This window comes from Triticum aestivum, chromosome 7D (genome assembly GCF_018294505.1).
Source record: "Triticum aestivum cultivar Chinese Spring chromosome 7D, IWGSC CS RefSeq v2.1, whole genome shotgun sequence".
NCBI classification, from domain to species: Eukaryota; Viridiplantae; Streptophyta; class Magnoliopsida; order Poales; family Poaceae; genus Triticum; species Triticum aestivum.
This window is the reverse complement of record NC_057814.1, coordinates 491,584,731-491,608,269: the sequence shown is the minus strand read 5'-3', so window position 1 is coordinate 491,608,269 and position 23,539 is coordinate 491,584,731. Positions and strand designations below refer to the sequence as shown.

At 45.6% G+C, this 23,539-nt stretch overlaps 1 protein-coding gene across 1 annotated transcript; it reads left to right on the top strand.

Annotated features, from left to right (window-relative positions):
* The first annotated feature begins 4,304 nt into the window (after nucleotides 1–4,304).
* On the top strand, nucleotides 4,305–10,988 carry LOC123170183 (protein NRT1/ PTR FAMILY 8.3). Its single transcript, XM_044588014.1, has 5 exons — nucleotides 4,305–4,560; nucleotides 8,682–8,806; nucleotides 8,914–9,016; nucleotides 9,106–9,323; nucleotides 9,425–10,988. Exons 2-5 carry the CDS (start codon nucleotides 8,744–8,746, stop codon nucleotides 10,700–10,702), a joined length of 1,662 nt encoding a protein of 553 aa, XP_044443949.1. The 5' UTR covers nucleotides 4,305–4,560; nucleotides 8,682–8,743; the 3' UTR covers nucleotides 10,703–10,988.
* The last annotated feature ends 12,551 nt before the right edge of the window (nucleotides 10,989–23,539 follow it).

Genomic DNA, 23,539 nt, shown 5'->3' with positions numbered 1-23,539 from the left:
ATGCACAACCAGGGGGGAAGGTTGTACATCCACACAAACACAGGCCAGGTGCTATGTGTGCTTTTTGGCTGCCAAACGGATTGACTCCATCGGTGCTCGCGCCCAGCATGATGTTCCTTGGATCGTCCCCAAATTCTGGGTGTTCGAAGTTCAACGCTTGCCACTGGCTCGCATCCTTAGGGTGACTCGGCATCTTATCTTTTTTATTTATCTCCGGATCATTTCCGTCATCTTCTCGCTTCTTCTCCTCCCTATCCGCGTGCCAACGCAGGAGCTTTGCTAGCTTAGGGTCCGCGAAATACCGCTGCAGACGAGGAGTGATCGGAAAGTACCACACCACTTTTCGAGGAGCTTTCTTCCTCTTCTTGTATCGAGTGACGCCGCACACCGGACATATGGTAGACTCCGCGTGCTCGTCCCGATAAATGATGCAATTGTTCATGCACACATGGCATTTCACATGCGGTAAATCCAGAGGACGCACGATTTTCTTCGCCTCCTCGAAACTGGTCAGGCACTTGTTCCCCTTGGGAAGACGTTCGTGCCAGAATGACATGTTCTCGTCGAAGCATGCGTCGGTCATTTTGTGTTTTACCTTCATCTCCAGAGCCATGAGCGTTACTTTCAGGCGGGTATCCTCGGGCCTGCATCCTTCATACAATGGAGTAACCGCGTCTATCTCCAGTTGATCCAGCTTGGCTTTCTCTCGGGCGGCAGCTCTTGCGTTATCCGTCTGCTTGAGAAGCAGATCTTGAATATGAGGGTCCTGCACCCAGCCCATCGATGGTCCATCGTCGTCTGCTCCGGCATCTTCATCTTCATGATCATGCCCTTCGTCTTGATCTTCCTCATCATCATGTCCGGCATCTTCTACATGATGACTGTGTACTGCATGACCGTCGTGATCATGTCCTGGAGATTCTTCGTCTTCTCGCCCGCCCTCGCTGCGGTGGTTGTCTTGCTGCCCTTCCTCATTTCTTGCCCGACCCCCATGGACGACTTCATAGTCATCTTCATCACCTTGCCACCGACAGCCATCCATGAAACCACGCAAGAGCAGGTGGTCCCGCACCTGTCCGGAATCCGAGTCCGCAATAAGGCTCTTCAGCTTGCATCTTCGACACGGACATCTTATCTCCGTCTCATTCTTTTGAAGCATCTCGGCCTTCGCGGAGCTCAAAAACCTATTCACGATGCCTTCGGTCATCGTGCGGACCATGGTCGCCTGCGGGGTAGAGCAAAACGATATTTTAGAACCAAGAAAAAATTTGGCATGACTTTGCCTAAAAATAGGACCAAAAAGAATGCATAGTGCCAAATTCTCGCCGAAACGGAAATGAATCAACATTCCGGCAAAATATTGGCAACTATCGCATTTCAAATACCGGTACCTGCAAACACAAACATATGCAACACCACAAACATATGCAACACCACAAACATACGTAGATCTAGGCCATAAAAAGTGCATGTGCACGTTGTTGGAGGGAGAAAAAAGTAGATCTACAACATAAAGAAAGCTTTCCCCTTACTTACCTATCAAAAAAAGATAATTTAACCATTTAATTTCGGTGAATCTATGGTGCAAATGAGGTGAGGAGGAGGAGGCAGCCGAGACAAGTTTGAAGGAGGAGGTGGAGAGAATGAAGTGGGGAAAGTGAGTGTGGTAGGTGGCTGTCCAAAATATCTAGCTGATCTCAGGTTACCAATGGTGCACCACCTAAAAATGCGCCATTAGTAACCCTGGTTACTAATGGCGCACCAGTTATGTGGTGCGCCATTACTAGTTTTGCAAAAAAAAAATGTTAGTAGTGGCGCACCATGGTTGTGGTGCGCCATTACTAGTTTTGAAAAAAAAAAGTAAAAAAAATTGTTAGTAGCGGCGCACAAGGCGTGTGGTGCGTCATTACTAGTTAAAACTAGTAATGGCGCACTGTGCCCTGGTGCGCCATTAATAGTTCTGGAAAAATAAAAAATAAAATAAAATTTGCTAGTAATCGCGCACCGTGTGTCTGGTGCGCGATTAGTAATGAGGACACTAATGGCGCACCTGTATCTGGTGCGCCACTGCTATATAGCAGTGGCGCACCACATACATGGTGCGCCATTAATGTCCATATTAGCTATAGCCCTTTTCCTAGTAGTGCACCGTCAGCAGCAGCCAGGTCTTGGCTGGAATAGGAGTGTCGCGGCTGCGTTTGCGGGAACCAGCAGCAGCCAAGTCTCCTGGAACAGCAGCGCCGGCGGCCAGCGTCTTTTCCTCGCCGGGAGATGGAGGGGCCGGTCCTCGCCGGATCCTGCGGCACCGACGGCTTCCTCGCCGGGAGATGGAGGGGCGGGTGCTCGCCGGATCCCGCGGCGGCGGCGGCTACCTTGCCGGGAGATGGAGGGGCGGCTGCTTCGCCGGGACATGGAGGGGAGGCTGCTCGTCGGATCCCGTAGCTCCGGCAGCGAGCAGAGTTAGGAGCAGAGGTGCAGGTGGAGCGACGGTGCCATGCGGGGTCAGGGGCAGCTGTTGACTTTTTTAACTGAGATTGGGAATTTAGAAAAAATAAGCATGTCAGCCCTGACTGGTAGGCCCCGCATGTCATAAACATGTTTAAATCGTCTCAACCGGCCATTTCCCGAAAGTGGTAGTTTTTAGTCACGAAATTAGAAAATTTTGGTAGTTTTCGGTCAGTTTTTTAAAAGTGGTAGTTCCGTGGGACGGTAACCCCTAAAGCGGTAGTTTTTTGTCAATCACTCGTGGATTTTGTAGTTATGGCAATTTATGCAATGGAGAGTGGCCGGTGAAAATGCAGTGGACAGTGGACAATGTATGTAAGCATGTTGTAAAGAACATAGAAATTTATTGAAAATGTTTTGTATTTTTTGGTCCATGCCCATTTTAAGGCAAAATAGATCTATAGGCCCATTTTGCCATGTAGCATGGTCCTTGATCTGCCCGTCAACGTGTTATGGAACTGTTGCCGAAGATCTTGCCGAATGATATTTGGATCGGGTAGAATCCGGTCGTGTGCGTCCATATCAGCCTACGCGGCTCCACGAGGGCGTGACGTGAAGCTCAGTTATTTGTTGACAATACGAGACATGTCGGTATCTCGATTTCCATGGCATAGACAGCGGTGGAGAAAGTCATGGTGGTTGAGATCGAGGGATCAGTAAGGCGGAGGGTGCCTTGCAGACGATAGAGTCAGCCACGTGTTTGATAACTTTCAGAAGCAGAAGTGAGAAGTGAGGACCGCAAGGATTTCATTTTTGGTGGTGCTCCTCGGGGTGTCGAGTCGTGAATTTTAGGGTGAAAACTGAAGGTCAGACCTTCATGGGTCATGCCTGGCAATTGCCTTACTGAAGGTCCGGAGTCAGAAGCAGAGGTAAGAGTTTGGACATTCTCTAGGATGAAAACTTAAGATCTTGGATTGGGCGACGACGGCGCGTGTGCACTATTTCCTTCTTGAAGGCGTCGTTTTTGAAGACCTTTTATGTTTTCCGGGTGTTGTCTTTGGTGATGGTTTGTGTGCTGCTTCTGCTGACAGGAGTTGATCACTGTGGCAAGGCCTTTTCTTTCCTTTATTTTTTGTTTTCTTTTCGGGTTGTGTGCATCCTCGATGTCTTTGAAACATTTTATTGGTGCAGAGCCTGGTTGTAATTGGTATCTTCGCGATATCAATATTTCAAAAAAAAAATATCAGAAATCATTAGATTGAAATGTTGCCAATTTCTTACAAATTAAAACATGGTCTCATGACAATGACAACTTTGTTTTGTGGGTGGCATTTTTAGAGTAATTGTTAGAACCCGAAACCTTTCTAATCTACCTTGAAAGCAAATCTTAACAGACCAGTGTGTCACCATGATGTGTTTTTTAACATCACGACAAGTAGTGTCTATGCATCATGATATTTTTAATTTTTTATACACAAATTTGCCATGATGTGTTTCTCCCCTTGACTATGTATGTTGTTCTTTGGCTGTAGCTATAATTACCGGACCAGCAGGCAAGAAAATTCAATTGTTTGCATGGACTGCCGGACTGATATTCTTTTGTTACCGGGCATGTAAAAACTAAGCATATTTGTCTTTTTATTATGATCAGACGATAATGTAATCCGGCACTGCTATGAGATCCGACGCGCCCTTTCTGATCGGACAGATTTGAATTTTAAATTTACTTTACCCATGTACAGATAGTTGTGGATGGCTGTCATCCGCATCATGTCCGGTTTGCCTGTCAGCTTTGGACATGCCCTTAAGCCAGATATATATTTCTCGTGTCCCCACGACATTGAAAATAAAACCTGCTCTCGTCTCCCTCTCGCGTTCCCTTTTTTTTTTTCGAACAACTCTCGCGTTCCCGTCGATAAGCGATTGATCGCCGCCGCGCGCCCTAGGGCACAACCGCATGAGGGCCGTCAGCGCCTCTCGGAAGCTTCGTCAAGAACTCGACGACGGTGACCTGCGCCGGCTGCCGCGCGCATGCCGAGGCGGATCAGCCGATTTGCCGGTCTTCTCCGACCTCACGGTCCATACGGCTCAGACCTAACCTCACGATCGATACAGGTATGCTGTACACATGCCAAGTTACATACGTACATGACTACATGTTCCATCCATACAACATAGGGCTGCGTCGGGATTAAGTGAAAGTCTAGTCTATTTATTTTTCTAGTTCTCTTACGCGTTAAGAATGAAGAAAAACACACCACCAACCTAGAGTTACACTACACCAGTAGAAATGTACTCCATCTGTAAACTAATATAAGACCTTTTATTAGTGATCTAAAAGATCTTGGGAATACTACTGTGGCTTTCTTCTGAATTACGAAATATATTGTTACAGTTTGATATCGATACTATATACTAGAAGACTTGATATATTTTTGCACTAATATCGACATTGTCTTCTCAAATCCTGGCTTTGGTGTCCGTATGCACTATCACCTTTGCAGCCACCCAACCAATGGTTAGTATTTCAAAAATAAATATGAACAATAAGCTACCCTACCGCGATATTGTTGGTGTAAAGGTGACATATGGTGTATACTGTATACATTTCTACTAGTTGACCTAGGTTATGGTGTTTCTTTTTATATGAAGAGTGAATATTGGTGGAAGCGCATATTTGTCAAAGTTGACATGCAACATGTGGTCGCTATAGCCCACAGCGTGTCATGGCACATTTGGCGCTTCAATTTTCGTACAAATATTGAAGGGGGATATTGACTTAAGCACCCATCAGTCACTGGCACATCAGACATGGCGCCCACAACTGAAAATGCGAGAACGGTGGTAGCACCCCTCCGGATCCATCAACATAGCCAGCGATCTATGCGCCTGGTACCAATGAAGAACTTAATTGTGCTTTCCAGAGCATCTAGTTTTTCCCTGGTGAGATTGTCAGAATTGTGTGCTCAAGGGGCGTCGTCACCGGAGAAGAGGAGAGGATGCCATTTAGATACATGCTCAAATATCATGCGAACATGTGCGAAGGGACGAGGACTATGTGGTGAGGCGTGTCTACCAGGTAGGGGCCACTCTGTTTATACCGATCATTGTCAAACAATATTACTTTGAGTACCAAGTCTAGGGTTTAACCGGATAGCACTTATCAGCACATTATTGCCAGTTCAAATGACACATTAACAAACTCTAGCATAAATATCATATCAAAGTTGTGTGGAAATAATTCGTTAAATAGCGCTAGAAAGTCGTAGGTGGATAGCATATAGAAAGCTGCCGCTCCATTTTTAAATTTTATTTTTGAAACTTGCTGCTCATTTTTCTTGGTGACTCGGGGTAGATAGGAAGCTACTGCCTCGCTTGCCTTCGTTTTGTAGAAGCAAAGCTTTAGCTATCGAAACGACAATTTTATCGAGGTGGGACGGGATTTGCGGTTATCCTTGTTACAGCGGAAAACATTCAAATAAATTTTGAATTCAGAAATTTTCATCTGGAAATAGTTGACCCTGAACTTGAAGACAAAGAAACAAAACGATCAGGGGAATCTATTCCATAACCCCGGCTAGAAAACTCGGCGACTAAACAGTCAGTGAATTTATTGCCTGACGACCAAAACTTACTCTAGGATTCTTCATAGAATTAGACCGCAGTAGAGACGACATTGTCTAGGGCGACAGGCAGAGTAAACTCTGTATATCCATCCACCAAACCGATCTGAAATACTGTACCGCACGACAATGCTCAGCGCGGAAACAATTGGTCGAGAACTGAAAGTGACGGGTAAGCATGGCACAGTGAGCGGTGAGTGAGGAAACTGCTGCCTTGTAGGCTATAGCTTTGCTTGGGTTAGTTCGGAGATAGGAGTCTGCTGCCGCATTCGGCTTCCTCCTCGAGGGGAGCAGACCACAAGTCTCCTCTACTCAAGCCACACCTCAGAGCATCTCCAACCGCGTCGTCAACAGGCCCTTTGAGGCTATTTTTTGCCGCCGGCGAAAAAAATGGCCCAGTCACGTTTCTAGGAGCCCTTTTTTTGCCGGTTTGGGCCGAAACTGATGCCGGCGGACCCACGCCGAACCCGGCGCGCTGGGGGGCGCCGGAGAAGCGATTTTGGCGTGAACGGGAATGGGCCCGCCGAGTCAGTCCTCATCGCCTCGGTTCCCGCGGGAATCAATGCCAAGGCTGCCGCACTGCCGCGCCGGTCAGCCTCCATTGATGCCTCACGGCGGCGCAGTAAAGGCGTCGCGACGCGCGTCCCGCCCGCTTCCGCCACGCGTCACCCGGTATGCAGGTTCTCACCGCCCCGCTTCGGCTATAAAAGCCGATCTCCCCGCCGGTGAACGCCACAGTCGCCACAACTCGCCTTCTCTAGCCTCGTCTCCCCACAGAAGCCACCTCTCCGCCCCTCTTCCCCGGCAACGAGCAATAGCTGAGCGGTACCCCGGCGACTCCGCGGCGACGCCATCTCCACGAGGACGAGGCGCGTCTCCTCTACGAGTCCGACTATCCGGCGCCCCTAGACATGCGGGTGCCGGGCACGTGGAAGTTGAGCGCCGGCGGCGCCCCGGTTCCGCCGGGGCTGAACGGTGGGCCGAGATCGCCCACATCCGCTCGTCGCTGACGGAGGCGCAGCGGAACGAGCCGAGGTACGCCGCCGACAGCCACACGTTGTGGACGATGTACTTCGAGCGCCGCCGCGAAGACCAGATTGCTTCCGCCAACGGCATCATCCCCCGCGGCCGCTACAACGCCGATGGGCGGCGCGAGTGGTGGGGCGTGCCCGACCGCACCCTCAAGGCCGTCCTCGACCACATCGAGACCGGCAACACGCCGCGCCTCGAGTACCCGCCGCACCCGTCATTCTCTCGCCGCCGTGGCAGCTCCTGGACGCCGCGGCGAATGGAGGTGGGGACCTCCTCATCAAGCCGGAGCCGGAGGAGACGCCGCTTTGGCGCCGCACCCGCAGCGACGCCCTCGTCATCAACGAGGGCGGCCGCCCCTACCCGCGTTCCCTCCGCCTAGTCCGGCCGAAGACCGAGCCGGGGCTCCTCCCCATGAAGCCGGAGCATGCGGAGATGGCCGCTGCCGACGAGACCGCCCTCAAGTGGGCGAAGGCGAACTACGTCCGCGAGCAGGTGGCGCGCCAGCGACGGGCGTATGCGGAGATCACGGCCCGGCGCCGCGGACGCGAGTAGGGCGGCGTCGTCGTCCTCGATAGCGACGAGGAGGACGAGCCCGGGCTGTCCAACCCTCCGCGTGTCGGCGACCCTGGTCAGGGGTGCAGTAGGGACGGCGGCGGCTGCAGCGGGGCGCAGGGCGGCGACGACGACGACTACACCCAGTTCTACAGACTCCTCAGCATGTAGAAGGCGGGCGGCGGCCACGGCGTAGTTCTAGGCGTAGTTTGTATGTTTCTCTGTTTTTTGTGCAAATTTCAATGAAAAACCGCCGAGTTAGTATCAGATCGCCGAGTTTGCGTGATTTTGGGGGCGAGTTGGGGGCGACGACTGGGAACGCAATCACCCCCACGCCGAAAACAAACGTCGGTTCGGCCCCAGACGGCGCTTTTTCGGCGTCCTGGGGCCGAATGGCCGGAGATGCTCTCAGTCACACAGGTCTTTCTCTCCCTCTAATTTGTTGAACTATGTACATACTTTGTCTCTTTATGGACTCTGTTTCTCTCACGGAATCTGGCCAAACTTGAGCTTCGCTAGGCACAGAACTGTTCTTGCATATTTGGGAAACCTGAAAGTCCAAGCAAGAGATCGCAATCTGAGCACACGATGATAGTAGGAGTACATGATAGTGCATTAGTAGAAGGAACCCCTTTGCTTACCGTCTGAGCGCATGATGATAGTCCATTAGTAGAAGGAACCCCCTTGCTTATACGGCAGCACATTTGCGCAATCAGTTAAGTTCAGGTCAACATGCAAATGAAAAAAAGTCAGCTTGCTCTCCCGTTATCCGTAGAGTTATTCATCGCTCGCGTCGCCGGCCAAATTAATATTGCGCGTTGCTTGCAAGAAACGGCCAGTTTAATTCCATAAAAAACACATCTAATGCCTGGATTTGTGTCGTGGAGCCGACTTCAAATGGACAAACGTGCAGACAATCACAACAGCTTTTATTGTTTTGCTTATCCCGATTGAGTTTTTCTTTCTTCTATGTTTTGTCACATCAGTCTACACTATATAGCCGAGTTACTGGTACGCCGGTGTACACAGAATTCTTCGCAGGAACTCCCTAAGAATACTTCACAAGTAGAGTACTACATCAAGAGTGTCAAATGGAAGCTACAGACGAGGAGAGGCCACTGCTGAACCACCATTGCCGGCCTCCACAGCCGCAGGTGATAGATATTCCTCTGCCCAACCAGCATCCCTACTGTCTAATTAGTATGTGGCACATAGCATGTGTAAATATGTCATCAACTTTAGTTTCTGCATTGTTGTTCAGGACGAATGTTCAAGGTACACGAGTGATGGAACAGTTGATTTCTACAGACAGCCTGCTCTCAAGCAGAGCACTGGTAACTGGAGAGCATGTTTCTTCATTCTAGGTACTGCGAAAAGCTTACTAAGAACATCTGCTTCATGCTCCAACATTTTACATATAGAAGTAATATGTTGAGCCTTGGACCTAAATCAGGTGCCGAATTCAGCGAATGCTTGTGTTTCTCTGCCGTCGCCAAGAACTTGGTTACCTACCTCACGACGGTGCTCCATGAGAGCAACGTCGACGCTGCGAGGAATGTGTCCACCTGGGTCGGCAGCTGCTTCCTCACTCCGGTCATCGGAGCCTTCTTGGCCGACTCTTACTGGGGAAGATACTCCACAATTGCAGTTTTCCTGTCGGTTTACATCGTTGTAAGCGAGACAACGTTTCTGGATTTACTGTAAACTGTTGTGCGGCATTTCTGCAAATTTTCATTGACCATGTGCCTCTCTGAAAAATTGTCTTGTGCCAGGGGATGCTCATCATGACATCATCGGCGGCGCTTCCGTTTCTCCTTCCTCGTTCCTCCGACGAGAGTGGTGGTGTCCAACCTGGTGCCGTCTACTTGGGGCTCTACCTTGTCGCCCTCGGCACAGGAGGAATCAAGCCCTGTGCCGCGGCCTTGGGCGCCAATCAGTTCGACGGCGCCGACCCAAAGGAGCGGGTGGCCAAGGGCTCCTTCTTCAACTGGTACTACTTCTCGACCAACATTGGCTCGCTGCTGGCGGCGACGTTGCTCGTATGGGTGCAGGACAACATCGGGTGGACCGTCGGGTTCGCGATCCCGACGGTCATAGGATTCGGCCTAGCCGTGTTCGTCGCCGGGGGGAGGATTTACAGGTACAAGCCACTAGGAGGGGGAGGTAGCCCGCTGGCCAGGGTCTTCCAGGTGGTTGTGGCAGCCACGAGGAATTGCCGTCTCGAGCTGCCCGATGATTCCTCGGCCCTGCACGAAAATGATAGAGGTGAGCATACAAGTCAATTTAGGTTCTTTGACAAGGCTGCGATCGTGCTGCCGTCGTCGGAGAAGAAGGGCCCGTGGCGGCTCTGCACAGTGTCGCAGGTCGAGGAGCTGAAGATGCTGCTGCGGATGTCCCCCGTCTGGGCGTTGCTGCTCATCTTCTTCGCAGTCACCGCGCAGATGTCCTCGACGATGATCGAGCAGGGCATGGCTATGGACAAGCGCGTCGGCACCTTTGTTGTGCCGCCTGCGTCCCTGTCTACCTTCGACGTCATCAGCGTCCTCGTCTGGGTTCCTATTTATGACTCTGTCCTTGTGCCGCTCGCGCGGCGTGTCACCGGCGAGGACAGGGGCTTCACGCAGCTCCAGCGCATTGGTGTCGGCCTAGCACTCTCTGCGGCCGGCATGGCGTACGCTGCGTTGATTGAGACGAGGCGGCTGGCGGCACCGGCGACCTCGATGAGCATCATGTGGCAGGCGCCGTGCTACTTCGTGCTGGGCGCGGCCGAGGTGTTCACCAGCATCGGCATGCTCGAGTTCTTCTACGACCAGTCCCCTGTGTCCATGAAGAGCCTCGGCGCGGCGCTCGCGCTGCTCGCCATCGCTGGCGGTAACTACCTCAACTCTGTCCTACTGGGCGCTGTCGCGTCGACCACCGGGTGGATCGCGGACAATCTCGACCAAGGCCACCTTGACTACTTCTTCTGGTTCATGGCTGCTCTCAGCGCGCTCAACCTGTTGCAGTTCGTCTACTGCTCGACCAGATACAAAAGCATAGATCAGCATTAGTACAGTACTACCTCTCTTCATTTTTATAAGATGTTTTAGACTTTCAGACACGGTTCAAAACAGTACTCCCTCCGTCCGAAAAAGATTGTCCCAAGCTTGTTCCTCAAATGAATGTATCTGACACTAACTTGGTGCTAGATATATCCATTTGAAGGACAAACTTTTTCGGACACAGAAGTACAAAGGAAACTGTCTGAACGTCTTATAAAAACAAACGGAGGAAGTACTAGTCAATTGTAAACGTTATCAATTTGAAAATCTTTCATGAATCATGCTTGAGCACGAATATTGTTCCCGTTTTGCTTCTTGGCGACGTACCAAGTGAAAATGGAATTCAGTGCAAACTTGGAAACTTTCGTTTCTAAATAGATGTTGGACTCTGCGGGTGTGTTTGGTTCCAGAAATCAACCGGAATGTAACGGGTCGGACCCGTTCCTAGGCCACATTCTCGCGTTTGGTTCATCACTGAGACGGAACCCACTCGTTCCCGCCCATCGAGTATTCTGCCGAGATCCAAAACCGAGCGATTTCTTAAGGTAAACGTTTCCAGTCAGGGCGCCGGTCGAAACGCTGCCTTGGACGTGCGGGCCGTGTGATTTTGTATAGATCATGTGCTTCGTAACCCCCGCGCACGTACAGGCTAGGCCCACACATGTATTTTTTCTTTCTTAACACAACATCATCTCTTCACCAAACAGCCATGCCCATTCCTTCTTCTTCCAGCTTGCTTGAACCAGTGCTGCCATCGGCAAGCGCGGCCACGACCGAGTCCCCGCTGACCCCTGATCATGGACGAGCGGAGACACCGGCATTGAAGCTCGCCGGCTCGTCATTGCGAATGCAACAAATCGCAGCCACCATTCGAGCTCGGCAAGGTGACTGCTGCAGCTTGCCGCAACCATGGTCCCAAACGCCATGGTGACCATCGCAGCTCTGCGCGGCGACCATCCCAGCTCGCGGTGCGTTGTAGCTTTTCCATTTGCCGGTGTAGCATTTTTATCTACGGGTCGCATCTTCCCTGGTCGTCGGTTGTAGCCGTCTACCTTCGCCGGCGACAAATTTCACCGTCGCCCATTGTAGGAAAAATGTCCGTCGGTCGTAGATACGTCTTCAACATATTTATAATTTTTGATTGCTTCATGCTATTAAAGTATAAATTTTGGATGTTTTATATACATTTACTAGCAACTTTATATCAGTTTTTGGGATTAACTATTGACATAGTGCCTAGTACCAGTTGTTGTTTTTTTCTTTTCTTTTTACTTCGTAGAATATCAATATCAAACGAAGTTCAATTGCCACGAAACTTTTTAGAGTTTTTTTTCTGGTGATAATGGACCCTGGAAGCTTCTGGAGCAAACGAGAGGGGTTTGGAGGGGCTCACTAGGCAGCAGGGCGCACAGGCGCGCCCTGGTGGGTAGTGGAGCCCTCGGGCACCCCCCTGACCTACTTCCGCCTCTATAAGTACTCTAAAATCCCAAAAACCCTAGGGGAGTCGACGGAATATTTTTCCAGCCGCCGCAAGATCCAGAACCACAAGATCCAATCTAGAGGCCTTTTCCGGTACTCTGCTGGAGGGGTTCTTCATCATCACCCTTGCCCCTTAGATGATGCGTGAGTAGTTTACCACAGACCTACGGGTCTGTAGCTAGATGACTTATCTCTTTTTGATCTTCAATAAAATGTTCTCAATGTTCTTGGAGATCTATTCGATGTAATGACTTTTTGCAGTGTGCTTGTTGGGATCCGATGGATTGTGGGTTTATGATCAGTTCTATCCATGAATATTATTTGAGTCTTTGTTGAACTCTTTTATGCTTGATTGTTATAGCCTCGTATTTCTTCTCCGAATCTTGGTTTGGTTTGGCCAACTAGATTGATTTATCTTGCAATGAGAAGAGGTGCTTTGTGATGGGTTCAATCTTGCGGCGCTCAATCTCAGTGACAAAAAGAGACATGACATGCATGTATCGTTGCTATTAAGGGTAACAAGATGGGGTTTATTCATAAGTGAGTTTATCTTGTCTACATCATGTCATCGTTCTTATTGCATTAATCCGTTTTCCATGAACTTAATACATTAGATGCATGCTGGATAGCGGTCGATGTGTAGAGTAATAGTAGTAGATACAGACAAGAGTCGGTCTACTAATCTTGGACGTGATGCTTATATACATGATCATTGCCTTGGATATCGTCATGATTATTCGCTTTTCTATCAATTGCCCAACAGTAATTTGTTTACCCACCGTATGCTATTTTCTTGAGAGAAGTCTCTAGTGAAAACTATGCCCCCAGGTATATTTCCTATCATATTAAAACCAAAAATACCTTGCTGCACTTTTTCTTTACTTATTTTATTTTGTATTTTAGTTAGATATATTTATCAAATCTCATACAATTTAATCTGTGTCAATACCGGGAAGGGACTGAAACCCCTCTTACACATTGGGTTGCAAGTTTTTGTTGTTTTTGTGCAGGTGTTGGTTACATAGTGCTGCTTGGTTCTCCTACTGGATTCATATCCTTGGTTTCATAACTGAGGAAAATACTTACCTTTGTTGTGCTGCATCATTCTCTCCTCTTCGGAGAATTACCAACGCATATACAAGCAATTAGGAAGAATTTCTGGCGCCGTTGCCGAGGAGGATCAAGTCAAGATAGTCTCCCGTCAACTTGCCAATTTCTGGCGCCGTTGCCGGGGAGATATCATCAACATCTATCAAGTACCTACGCATAAACTCTCATCTCCTTGCAATTAATTTATTTGCCATTTGCCTCTCGTTTTCATCTCCCCCACTTCTAATTTTTTTTTTGCAAAAATACAAAAATATTTTTCGTTTGCTTTTTTCTTGTTTGATCTTTCGTTTGCTTGTTATCTTGTTTGCGTGAGTCATCATGTTACAAGAAGATTATCATGGTATTTCTTATCCTAATATATTGGTAGAAATCCAGAAAAGTACTAAGGCTTATATTACCACGCAATTTGAGCACAATAATTTTTTTTACGGACGAGCTTAGGGAACACTCTGTTTTACTTGATGCTATCACGAAATAACTTCATCATGTCAGCAAAGAGGTTGTTAATCTTCAATCCGAGGTTGCTCATACTGAAAATTTATTAGAAAAAATGTCCGATGTACAAGCCACGCTAGTGAATCGAATGGCAGCTAAGCTGGAATCTTTAGAGATTAGTAATGATGAAGATGTTAAGATGATTGGTGTTTCTTCTATTGATTCCTTGTTTAGTAATATTAAACTTGATGATAAGGGGACTGAAGAAGAGTCAACTCTAGCTAGAAGGCATGCCCATAATTTGGAGGGTTAAAATCTTGTTGAAAAAATTGATAAACGTGGGTTTGGAGAGGTCAAAACTTTAACTAGTGATATGCCCACTCTTTTCGATTATAAGGACTTTAATTATGATAGTTGCTCTTTGATAGAATTTATTTCTTTGTTACAATCCATGATAAATTCGCCCAACGCTTATGAACAAAATAAAGCTTTTACTAAACATATCGTAGAAGCTATGATGAAAGCTTTGGAAGAAAAGTTAGAATTGGAGATTTCAATTCCTAGAAAATGATATGATGGATGGGAAACCACCATTAAAGTCAAGATCAAATATTATGAGTGCAATGCTTTATGTGATTTGGGTGCTAGTGTTTCCACAATTCTGAAATCTCTATGTGATGTGCTAGGTTTTACCAATTTGGAGGAGTGTTCTCTTAAGTTGCACTTTGCGGATTCTACTATTAAAAAATCTTTGGGAAGGATTAATGATGTTCTTATTCTTGCAAATAGGAATTATGTGCCCATAGATTTTATTGTGCTTGATATTGATTGTAATCCGTCTTGTCCCATAATACTTGGTAGGCCGTTTTGACGAACTACAGGTTTCGTGATTGATATGAAAGAAGGGAATATTAAATTTCAGTTTCCTTTGAGAAAGGGTATGGAACACTTCCCTAGATTTAGAATTAAGCCACCATAAGAATCAATCATGAGGGCAACCTATGGAACAAAAACCAAAGATGACAATACTTGAAACTATGCATTATGCCTAGCTAGGGGCATAAAATAATAACGCTTGTTGGGAGGCAACCCAATGAATAAAATATTTTTCACTTTTTATTATTTTTCTTGTGTGTTTGCACAATTATGCTACTGTTATGATTATATTTTAGTGTTTTAATTAGTGTTTGTGCCAAGTAAAGCCTTTAGGATTATGTTGGATGATAGTTGATTTGTACCTGTTGAAAAACAGAAACTCTTGCGCCTAGTGCTGGAATTTTCAAAATTAACAGAAACGTTCTTTTGCTCTGAATTTGTTACACATGATTGATTACAAATTTTCTACATCTTCCTAATATTTCAGAATTTTTAGAGTTACAGATGTATGGTCAAAGTTAAGATTACTACAGACTGTTATGTTTTTGACAGATTCTATTTTCGTTGCATTGTGTGCTTATTTTGATGAATCTATGGATTTATTGGGGGGGGGGTATAAGCCATGGTGAAGTTGGAATAAGTAGTTACAATGCAATAATAAAATATGAATGTGTTTGCAATAGTAATTAAAGTGGTGATTTGCTTTATTATACTAATGGATTTCACGAAGGTTTTTGTTAAGTTTTGTGTGATTGAAGTTTTCTAGTTTTGGGTGAGACCACGATGGATGAAGGAATAAGGACTGAAAAGAGCCTAAGCTTGGGGATGTCCATGGCACCTCAAGGTAATGTTCAAGGAGTCCCAAGCAACTAAGCTTGGGGATGCCCCGGAAGGCATCCCCTCTTTCTTCTAACGACCATCGGTAATTTTACTTGGACCTATATTTTTATTCGTCATATATCATGAGTTTTGCTTGGAGCGTCTTGTATTATATGAGTCTTTGCTTGTTTTGCTTTTTAGTTTGTCACAATCATCCTTGCTGGACACATCTATTTGAGACAACCATAATTATGCTATGATTTGTTAGAATTGCTCTATGTGCTTTACTTAAAAAAAATTGAGCTATGGAATTGCTCTAGTACTTCACTTATATCTTTTTAAGCACGGTGGTGGTTTAATTTTTGAAGAAGTACTCTCATGCTTCACTTAAATTATTTTGAGAGTTGGATTTCTTTTTGAAGAAATCCTCTCATGCTTCACTAAGATTATTTTGAGAGTTAGATTTTTTTGAAGAAATAATATCCTCTCATACTTCACTTATATTATTTTGAGAGATGAAATTTTTGAAGAAATATGTATGCTCTTGTACTTCACTTAAATTTGTTGGAGAGCTTGTTATTAGCAATGGTAATATGCTTAAGATATGAAAATAGTCCCAAAGTGATAGATATTCAAGAGTGATATAATAAAAGCTGTGATGAAGATCATTGGGTATTATAAACTTGATTCCTTGCAATAGCTTTGTGATATGGAGATAGTAATATGTGAGTCATGTTGGTGAGTAATTATGCTTTAGTAAGAATATTGGTGTTAAGGTTTGTGATTCCCTATGCAAGCACGAAAGTCAATAGTTATGCAACGAAGTTACATCCTACTTGTGGTGCATTATTTAGTGTTAGTATACACCTACTAATAAAGGGGCTATTGCTTCTTGCCACCATAATTTCATCCATTTTTTGTCCGTCGTCGTCCATCCACTTCACCCGTATGTTTTTTCGCCCATATGTTTTTCTATATCCGAGGTGGTACTAATCTATCTATATAACCCCGCCGGCTTCCGGGAGCCAAAATATACATGCCTACTGGGAGTCGGACTCCAAACCTTCTGTTCGTTTGACTAGCGCACAACCGGCTGAACTAGCAGACCGCTATGTTAAACAGGTGGCCCATACGGATTATATTGTCCCACATTGCTACTTTACACAAAATAACACTAACTTATATACGTCTACCAATTGATAACAATAAGCGGACTAGAGAGACAGACCGGCAGAACTTGTGGAGACCGGATTTAAACCGGCTCATGGAAAAGAGAGAGACCAGAAGAGAATTATGAAAGAGAGAGGAGAGAAAATTGTGGGATTATGGGAAAGAATTAATGGGGAAGAGAGAGGCCAGGAGAAAATTGTGCGATTATGTGATAGAATTAAGGAGAGAGAGAAGAGAACATTGTGGGATTATGAGAGAGAATTAATGGGAGATAGCGGCCAGGAGAAAATTAATTAATGAGAGTGAGATCGGAATTAAACTGCTCATGCTGCATGCATGCATCACGTCTGGCGCTGGTCAATTTTTTGAGTAATGGCCAATTTACACCGCCAGCCGTAAGATATTCGTAGCTTCCTTTCCATTGAAAAAAAGGTGTCGTACTTTTGCTAATCATACACACACAAGTCTAAAACAAACTCTCCCGGTGTGTCAACTACATCGCGTTCGAGGCAGCATTGACGACGTCTATGTCCGAGGCAGCATGGAGATACGTGGGTATGATAAAAAAATTCTCCCGTTGCAACGCACGGGCATGCTTCCTAGTTATGCTTAATGCTTATTTATGATCATTTTCGTTTCTTGGTTGGTCGCTTCTCAATCTATTTGCTAGCCTTCATTGGTACTAAACGGGAATACTACTTGTGCATCCAACTCCTTAAACCCAAAGTTTTGTGAAATGAGTCCGCCATGCCAACCTATATACGGTATTTCCATGAGGTTCCAAGTAAATTTGTATGTGCCAACTCTCATATTCAAAATGAATTTCCTTTTTGTGTGCCCGTACCGCTCATGAAGCGGCAGGGGGTGGCCAATATTTTCCATGCTAGATATTTTATTCTCAAGATGAGTGTTTATTCACTTGTCATTGCACGAGAGTGTGGCAGGTAATAGGGATCCCAATCCCGAAATGATTTTTTTACTTATGTTGTTCAATAATAAATTCTTGGAAAGTGTTGGTATGGAAGGCACCCGTGGATACGGCTAGCTGATAACTCACAAGTATAGGGGATCGCAACAGTTTTTGAGGGTAGAATATTCAACCCAAATTTATAGATTCGCCACAAGGGGAGCCAAAGAATATTTGCAAGTATTAGCAGCTGAGTTGTCAATTCAACCACACCTGGAGATTAATTATCTGCAGCAAAGTGATTGGTAGCAAAGTAGTATGATAGTTTTGATAGTAGTTAGTAACAGTAGCAGTAGTAACTTAGCAGAAACAATATAAGAGAAATTCGTAGGCATTGGAACGGTGAATTCATTGGATGATATTCATCATATAATAGTCATAACATAGGGCGATACGACACTAGCTCCTGTTCATAAATATAATGTAGGCATGCATTCTGTAAATTATCATACGTGCTTATGGAAAGAACTTGCATGACACCTTTTGTCCTACCCTCCCGTGGCAGCGGGGTCCTATTGGAAACTAAGGGATATTAAGGCCTCCTTTTAATAGAGAACCGGAACAAAGCATACATAGTGAATACATGAACTCCTCAAACTACGGTCATCACCGAGAAGTGTCTCGATTTCTATCTCTCCGGGGTTGCCGGATCATAACACGTAGTAGGTGACTATAACTTGCAAGATCGGATCTAGAACATAGATATAATGGTGATAACATAAATGGTTTAGATCTGAAATCATGGCACCTGGGCCCAAAGTGACAAGCATTAAGCATGGCAAAGTCATAGCAACATCAATCTCAGAACATAATGGATACTAGGGATCAAGCCCTAACAAAACTAACTCGATTACATGATGAATCTCATCCAACTCCTCACCGACCAGCGAGCCTACGAAGGAATTAATCACTCCCGGTGGGGAGCATCATGGAATTGGCGATGGAGAAGGGTTGGTGATGACGAAGATCGAAGATCCCCCTCTGCGGACCCCCAAACGGACTCCAGATCTGGCCTCCTGATGAAGAACAGGAGGTGGTGACGGCTCCGTCTCGTGAAACATGATAATTCCTTCTCCCTGATTGTTTTCTCCGAAAATGTGATTTTATAGTATCAGGGTTGAAGTCTGCAGGGCCACTAGGTGGGGACAACCCACCTGGGCGCGCCCCAGGGGGGGCTGGTGGGTTGTGCCCACCCAGGTGCCCCCCTCCAGTGGTTCTTGGCTCCAGAAATTATCTTTTATTGTATAAAAATTCCTCGCAAAGTTTCGTTCCAATCCGAAAACTTTTATTTCTGCACAAAAACAATACCATCGTAGTTCTGCTGAAAACAGCGTCAGTCCGGGTTAGTTTCATTCAAATCATGCAAATTAGAGCCCAAAACAAGAGGAAAGCGTTAGGAAAAGTAGATACGATGGAGACGTATCACTAGCCACGGATTGTGACACAATGGTGGAAAAGGAAATAAACTTTATTTTATGTTTGGGAACCGCCTATGATCTATCTAGCATGGAAACTATTGGGAATTATTGGTCGTTTTCATCGACGGGAAAAGTATGCCTCAAAAAACAATTTTATCTCCCAATTTAAGCTTTGAACTCTGGCACCTCTACAAATATTTGTTTCCCTATGCGAAGGGCCTATCTATTTACTTTTATGCAATTTTTATTTTTATTGAGTCTCCATCTTCTTTTATAAAGCACCAACTAGGGAACACTATTATTATACTTGTGCATTGGATGTAGCAAATATTTGAGTGTGTTTCATGAATGGATCAATGATTGAGCATAGTGGGCTAGGGATAGCTTTCTTTAGTGTTGATATTTTAAAAGACATGGTTACTTGTTGATATGCTTGAGTATTAAGTTCTTCATGTCAAATTATAGACTATTGCTTTGAATCACTTAAAGTCCAAATGTCCATGCTACAAAAGAAAAGAACATGGGATGAATATGATAGGTAGCATTCCACATCAATTTTTTTATCATTTACCTACTCGAGGACGAGCAGGAATTAATCTTGGGGATGCTTGATACGCCTCCAACGTATCTATAATTTTTTATTATCCCATGATATTAAAGTATCAATCTTGGATGTTTTATATACATTTACTAGCAACTTCATATCATTTTTCGGGACTAACCTATTACATAGTGCCTAGTGCCAGTTGCTATTTTTTGCTTGTTTTTTACTTCGTAGAATATCAATATCAAACGAAGTCCAATTGCCATGAAACTTTTTGAGATTTTTTTCTGGTGACAATGGACCCTGGAAGCTTCTGGAGCAAACGAGAGGGGCCTCGAGGGGCCCACTAGGCACCAGGGCACGCCAGGAGGCCCAGGCGCGCCCTGGTGGGTAGTTGAGACCTCGGGCACCCCCTGACCTAGTTCTGCCTCTATAAATACTCTAAAATCCCCAAAACCCTAGGGGAGTCGACGAAATACTTTTCCAGCCGCCGCAAGTTCCAGAACCATGAGATCCAATCTAGAGGAATTTTCTAGCACTCTGCCGGAGGGGCAATGATCATGGAGGGGTTCTTCATCATCACCCTTGCCCCTCTGATGATGCGTGGGTAGTTTACCACAGACCTACGGGTCCGTAGCTAGTAGCTAGATGGCCTTTTCTCTCTTTTGGATTTTCACTACAATGTTCTCCTCGATGTTCTTGGAGATCTATTGGATGTAATGACTGTTTGCAGTGTGTTTGTTGGGATCCGATGAATTGTGGGTTTATGATCAGTTCTATCCATGAATATTATTTGAGTGTTTTCTGAACTCTTTTATGCATGATTGTTATAGCCTCGTATTTCTTCTCTGAAATCTTGGTTTGGTTTGGCCAACTAGATTGATTTTTTCTTGCAATGGGAAGAGCTGCTTTGTGATGGGTTCGATTTTGTGGTGCTCAATCTCAGTGACATAAAGAGACATGACACACATGTATCATTGCTATTAAGGGTAACAAGATGGGATTCATACGTGAGTTTATCTTGTCTACATAATGTCATTGTTCTTATTGCATTACTTCATTTTCCATGAACTTAATACACTAGATGCATGCTGGATAGCAGTCGATGTGTGGAGTAATATTAGTAGATGCAGGCCGGAGTCGGTCTACTAATCTTGGATGTGATGCCTATATACATGATCATTCCCTTGGATATCGTCATGATTATTCGCTTTTCTATCAATTTCCCAACAATAACTTTTTTACCCACCATATGCTATTTTCTTGAGAGAAGCCTCTAGTGAAAACTACGCCCCCCCATTTCTATTTCCTATCATATTAGAACCAAAAATACCTTGCTGCACTTTTTATTTATTTATTTTATTTTGTGTTTTAGTTAGATCTATTTATCAAATCTCATACAATTTAATCTATCTCAATACTGAGGAGGGATTGGCAACCCCTCTTACGCGTTGGGTTGCAAGTTTTTGTTCTTTGTGTGTGAGGGCTCTTTACATAGTGTTGCTTGGTTCTCCTACTGGATTGAAAACCTTGGTTTCATAACTGAGGGAAATACTTACCTTTGCTGTGCTGCATCCGATAGTTTGTGTTTTCTAGATCGGGTGGCTAGCAGCGGGCTAGCCGAAAGTTTTGGGCCGGCGCACCGGCGCCCTTTCTCCAAATTGGCCGGACCACGCGGAACCGAGCGCCCGTCCCTCTCTCTCGCACGAGGTCCTCTCGACCCACTCCTTGGATTCGCGATGCCGAACATTCTTCTCCTAGATTCATGCCGCCTGTCGTTCCTCTCCCTCGTCTGGCGGGCGCCGAGTGTCAAATATGCTTCAGGCAGCAGTAGTGGGGCGGCGGGTGCTCAGCTGACGATCCCCACAGACGGGCGTCAGCAGGGCCGGCATCAGGAGCGATGGGTGCGAGGCTCACGCCGGGAAGACAAGTGTGGCGTCCAGCGCTCGGCCGGTGGTTGGAGAGGACGGCTGCCGACACGGGTGGCATCGGCGGGCGCGTGGCCAAGGCCATGAAGAGGAGCGCTTGCATCCGGTGCTCAGGCTGCAACCATATATGCGAGCCATGGTGGCTGGCATCTAGTGCTCAGGCGGCCGCCTTTTGCAATTGTTCTTGCCTATTTGTACATCCTTGTTGAGATTGTTGATAAATTTGGTTCCAATTTGTACATGCTTGTTCTAGCCTTTTGCAATGTCATTCATCTAGAATGTTGTGAAGCAAATCACAAATTATTGATAATGAATAGACAAATAAAATATCAGTTTAGAATCCTATATATACCTAAGAAATTCATCCCCACTACTTGATTTATCTTAACGTGCAACATGTACACATCAGCAATGCAGCCACGTCACACCTCATGCAATTCCCCACAGCATGCCCACCTCCTCGGGTGTGAATTGTCCAATATTGAGGACCTACCCTTTCCTATCTGTAACGCCTGTTCTTTCATCTCCCCACTAGCTTATTTCCATTTTTTTCCTTCAACAGGAAGTTGAAAACACTACTACTTCAGTATTTATGATGTTTATTGGCATTGTTTCTATTAGTAAGTAAGTAAGGTTGTCTGTCCACTCTCTTTAGGTGGAACATATGAGATTATCCTGTGGAATTGTATAGGAGTGCTTGCAAAGGAAAACCATACTATCATCCGTCATGTCCAACCAAAATCTTGGTATGTCTTTGCTCTCCTATTAGTTAGACAACAAAATGAATTGCCCTTAATTTCTTGTATAGTAAAACAGTGATTTACATAAGAGAAAGCCCTAGGGAAAAAGCACGCATGCGAGGGTATCAGTTGAGATCATAATACCCCGTTGATTATCAAGCAAATCCTAATTATTTTACTTCCCGCGGTGTTGAATATATAACAACGATACATTCGTAGTAGTAGGGTTTGTACTTTCGTAACACCCTTTACGTTCTGAAGAAGATGATTTGTATAGTTTTCTATTTTTTGGTCATATGGTCTGATTATATATAACAGTACTGATACGTCACTACCGCAGGATGGTCCAAACGCGACAGTCGAATCAGAGACCCTTCGACAAAACTGTGTGCGATGCATCAATCACAAACGGTGATGTAATAAGACCGTCAAAAAAGATGCAAAACGTTTGCGGCGACGACGACATCAAACACGGTTCATATTAGATTTGCGTGTGCGATGAGTGGCAAACGGTTAATCCAGAAGAACTGTTTACGATGATGCAGAACAACACAAATGGGCAGCCAGATGAGGGTGTGTGCGATATACGACATATAGTTCACTAGGATGAACTGTGTGTGATTAGGCAACACAATGGAAACGGTTCAACTGAACAAGATGTGTGTGATATGCGGCAAACGGGCCTGTAATCAGAAATGTGTGCGAAGACCAATAATAACACAGACGATTGCTGCTAATAAGCCGTGTGATTTGCTCTATCTATAAAAGAATAACATGTACATATATAATTGAAATAAACATCCAATTACATAAGTGACTATACAGATCATTCACACACACCTCAATAAACAATTGCATGCATTCTAAAGTAAGAGAAATGATCATCTAGTCATCTACTTCTTGTGACGCTCCCGCCACTGCTCTGTGGCTTGATCCCTTGTCTAGGGCAGGAAGAAGACACTTCCTCATGTCAACGATTCGCCTGTACATCTCGTAGCTTGTGTACGCGTCCTTGGCCGCGTACTTGATGTGTTGTTCGTCCAGTCTCTCATGCCAAACACTGTGCGAGGCATTCTTGTCCTTGTTGCTCTCATCCTTCATCTTCATGTCGTAGGGGTCGATGTTGGCCGAGGCGAGGTCAACCAGGGAGTTCAGTTTGTTGTTGTCCCTGCCCCAGAGCTTGTAGTGGTCCTGGATGTTGACAAGATTCCGGCATTTCAAGCCCAAAACCTTGAGCGCTTTTAGATTGTTGGTGGTGTCCACTGTAGTGAAACTGTAGTCGGAGCTATTGATAAACCTGGAGAAATGCTCGCAAGGCCTTGTGTCCAGGTGGTACTGGTAGATGAGGACGTCATGTCGC

Coding starts and splice junctions, on each gene's coding strand:
- LOC123170183 (XM_044588014.1), top strand. CDS start 8,744: ATGGAAGCTACAGACGAGGAGAGGCCACTGCTGAACCACCATTGCCGG. Junction 8,807..8,913: donor GCCGGCCTCCACAGCCGCAG/GTGATAGATATT, acceptor ATTGTTGTTCAG/GACGAATGTTCAAGGTACAC. Junction 9,324..9,424: donor TCCTGTCGGTTTACATCGTT/GTAAGCGAGACA, acceptor GTCTTGTGCCAG/GGGATGCTCATCATGACATC.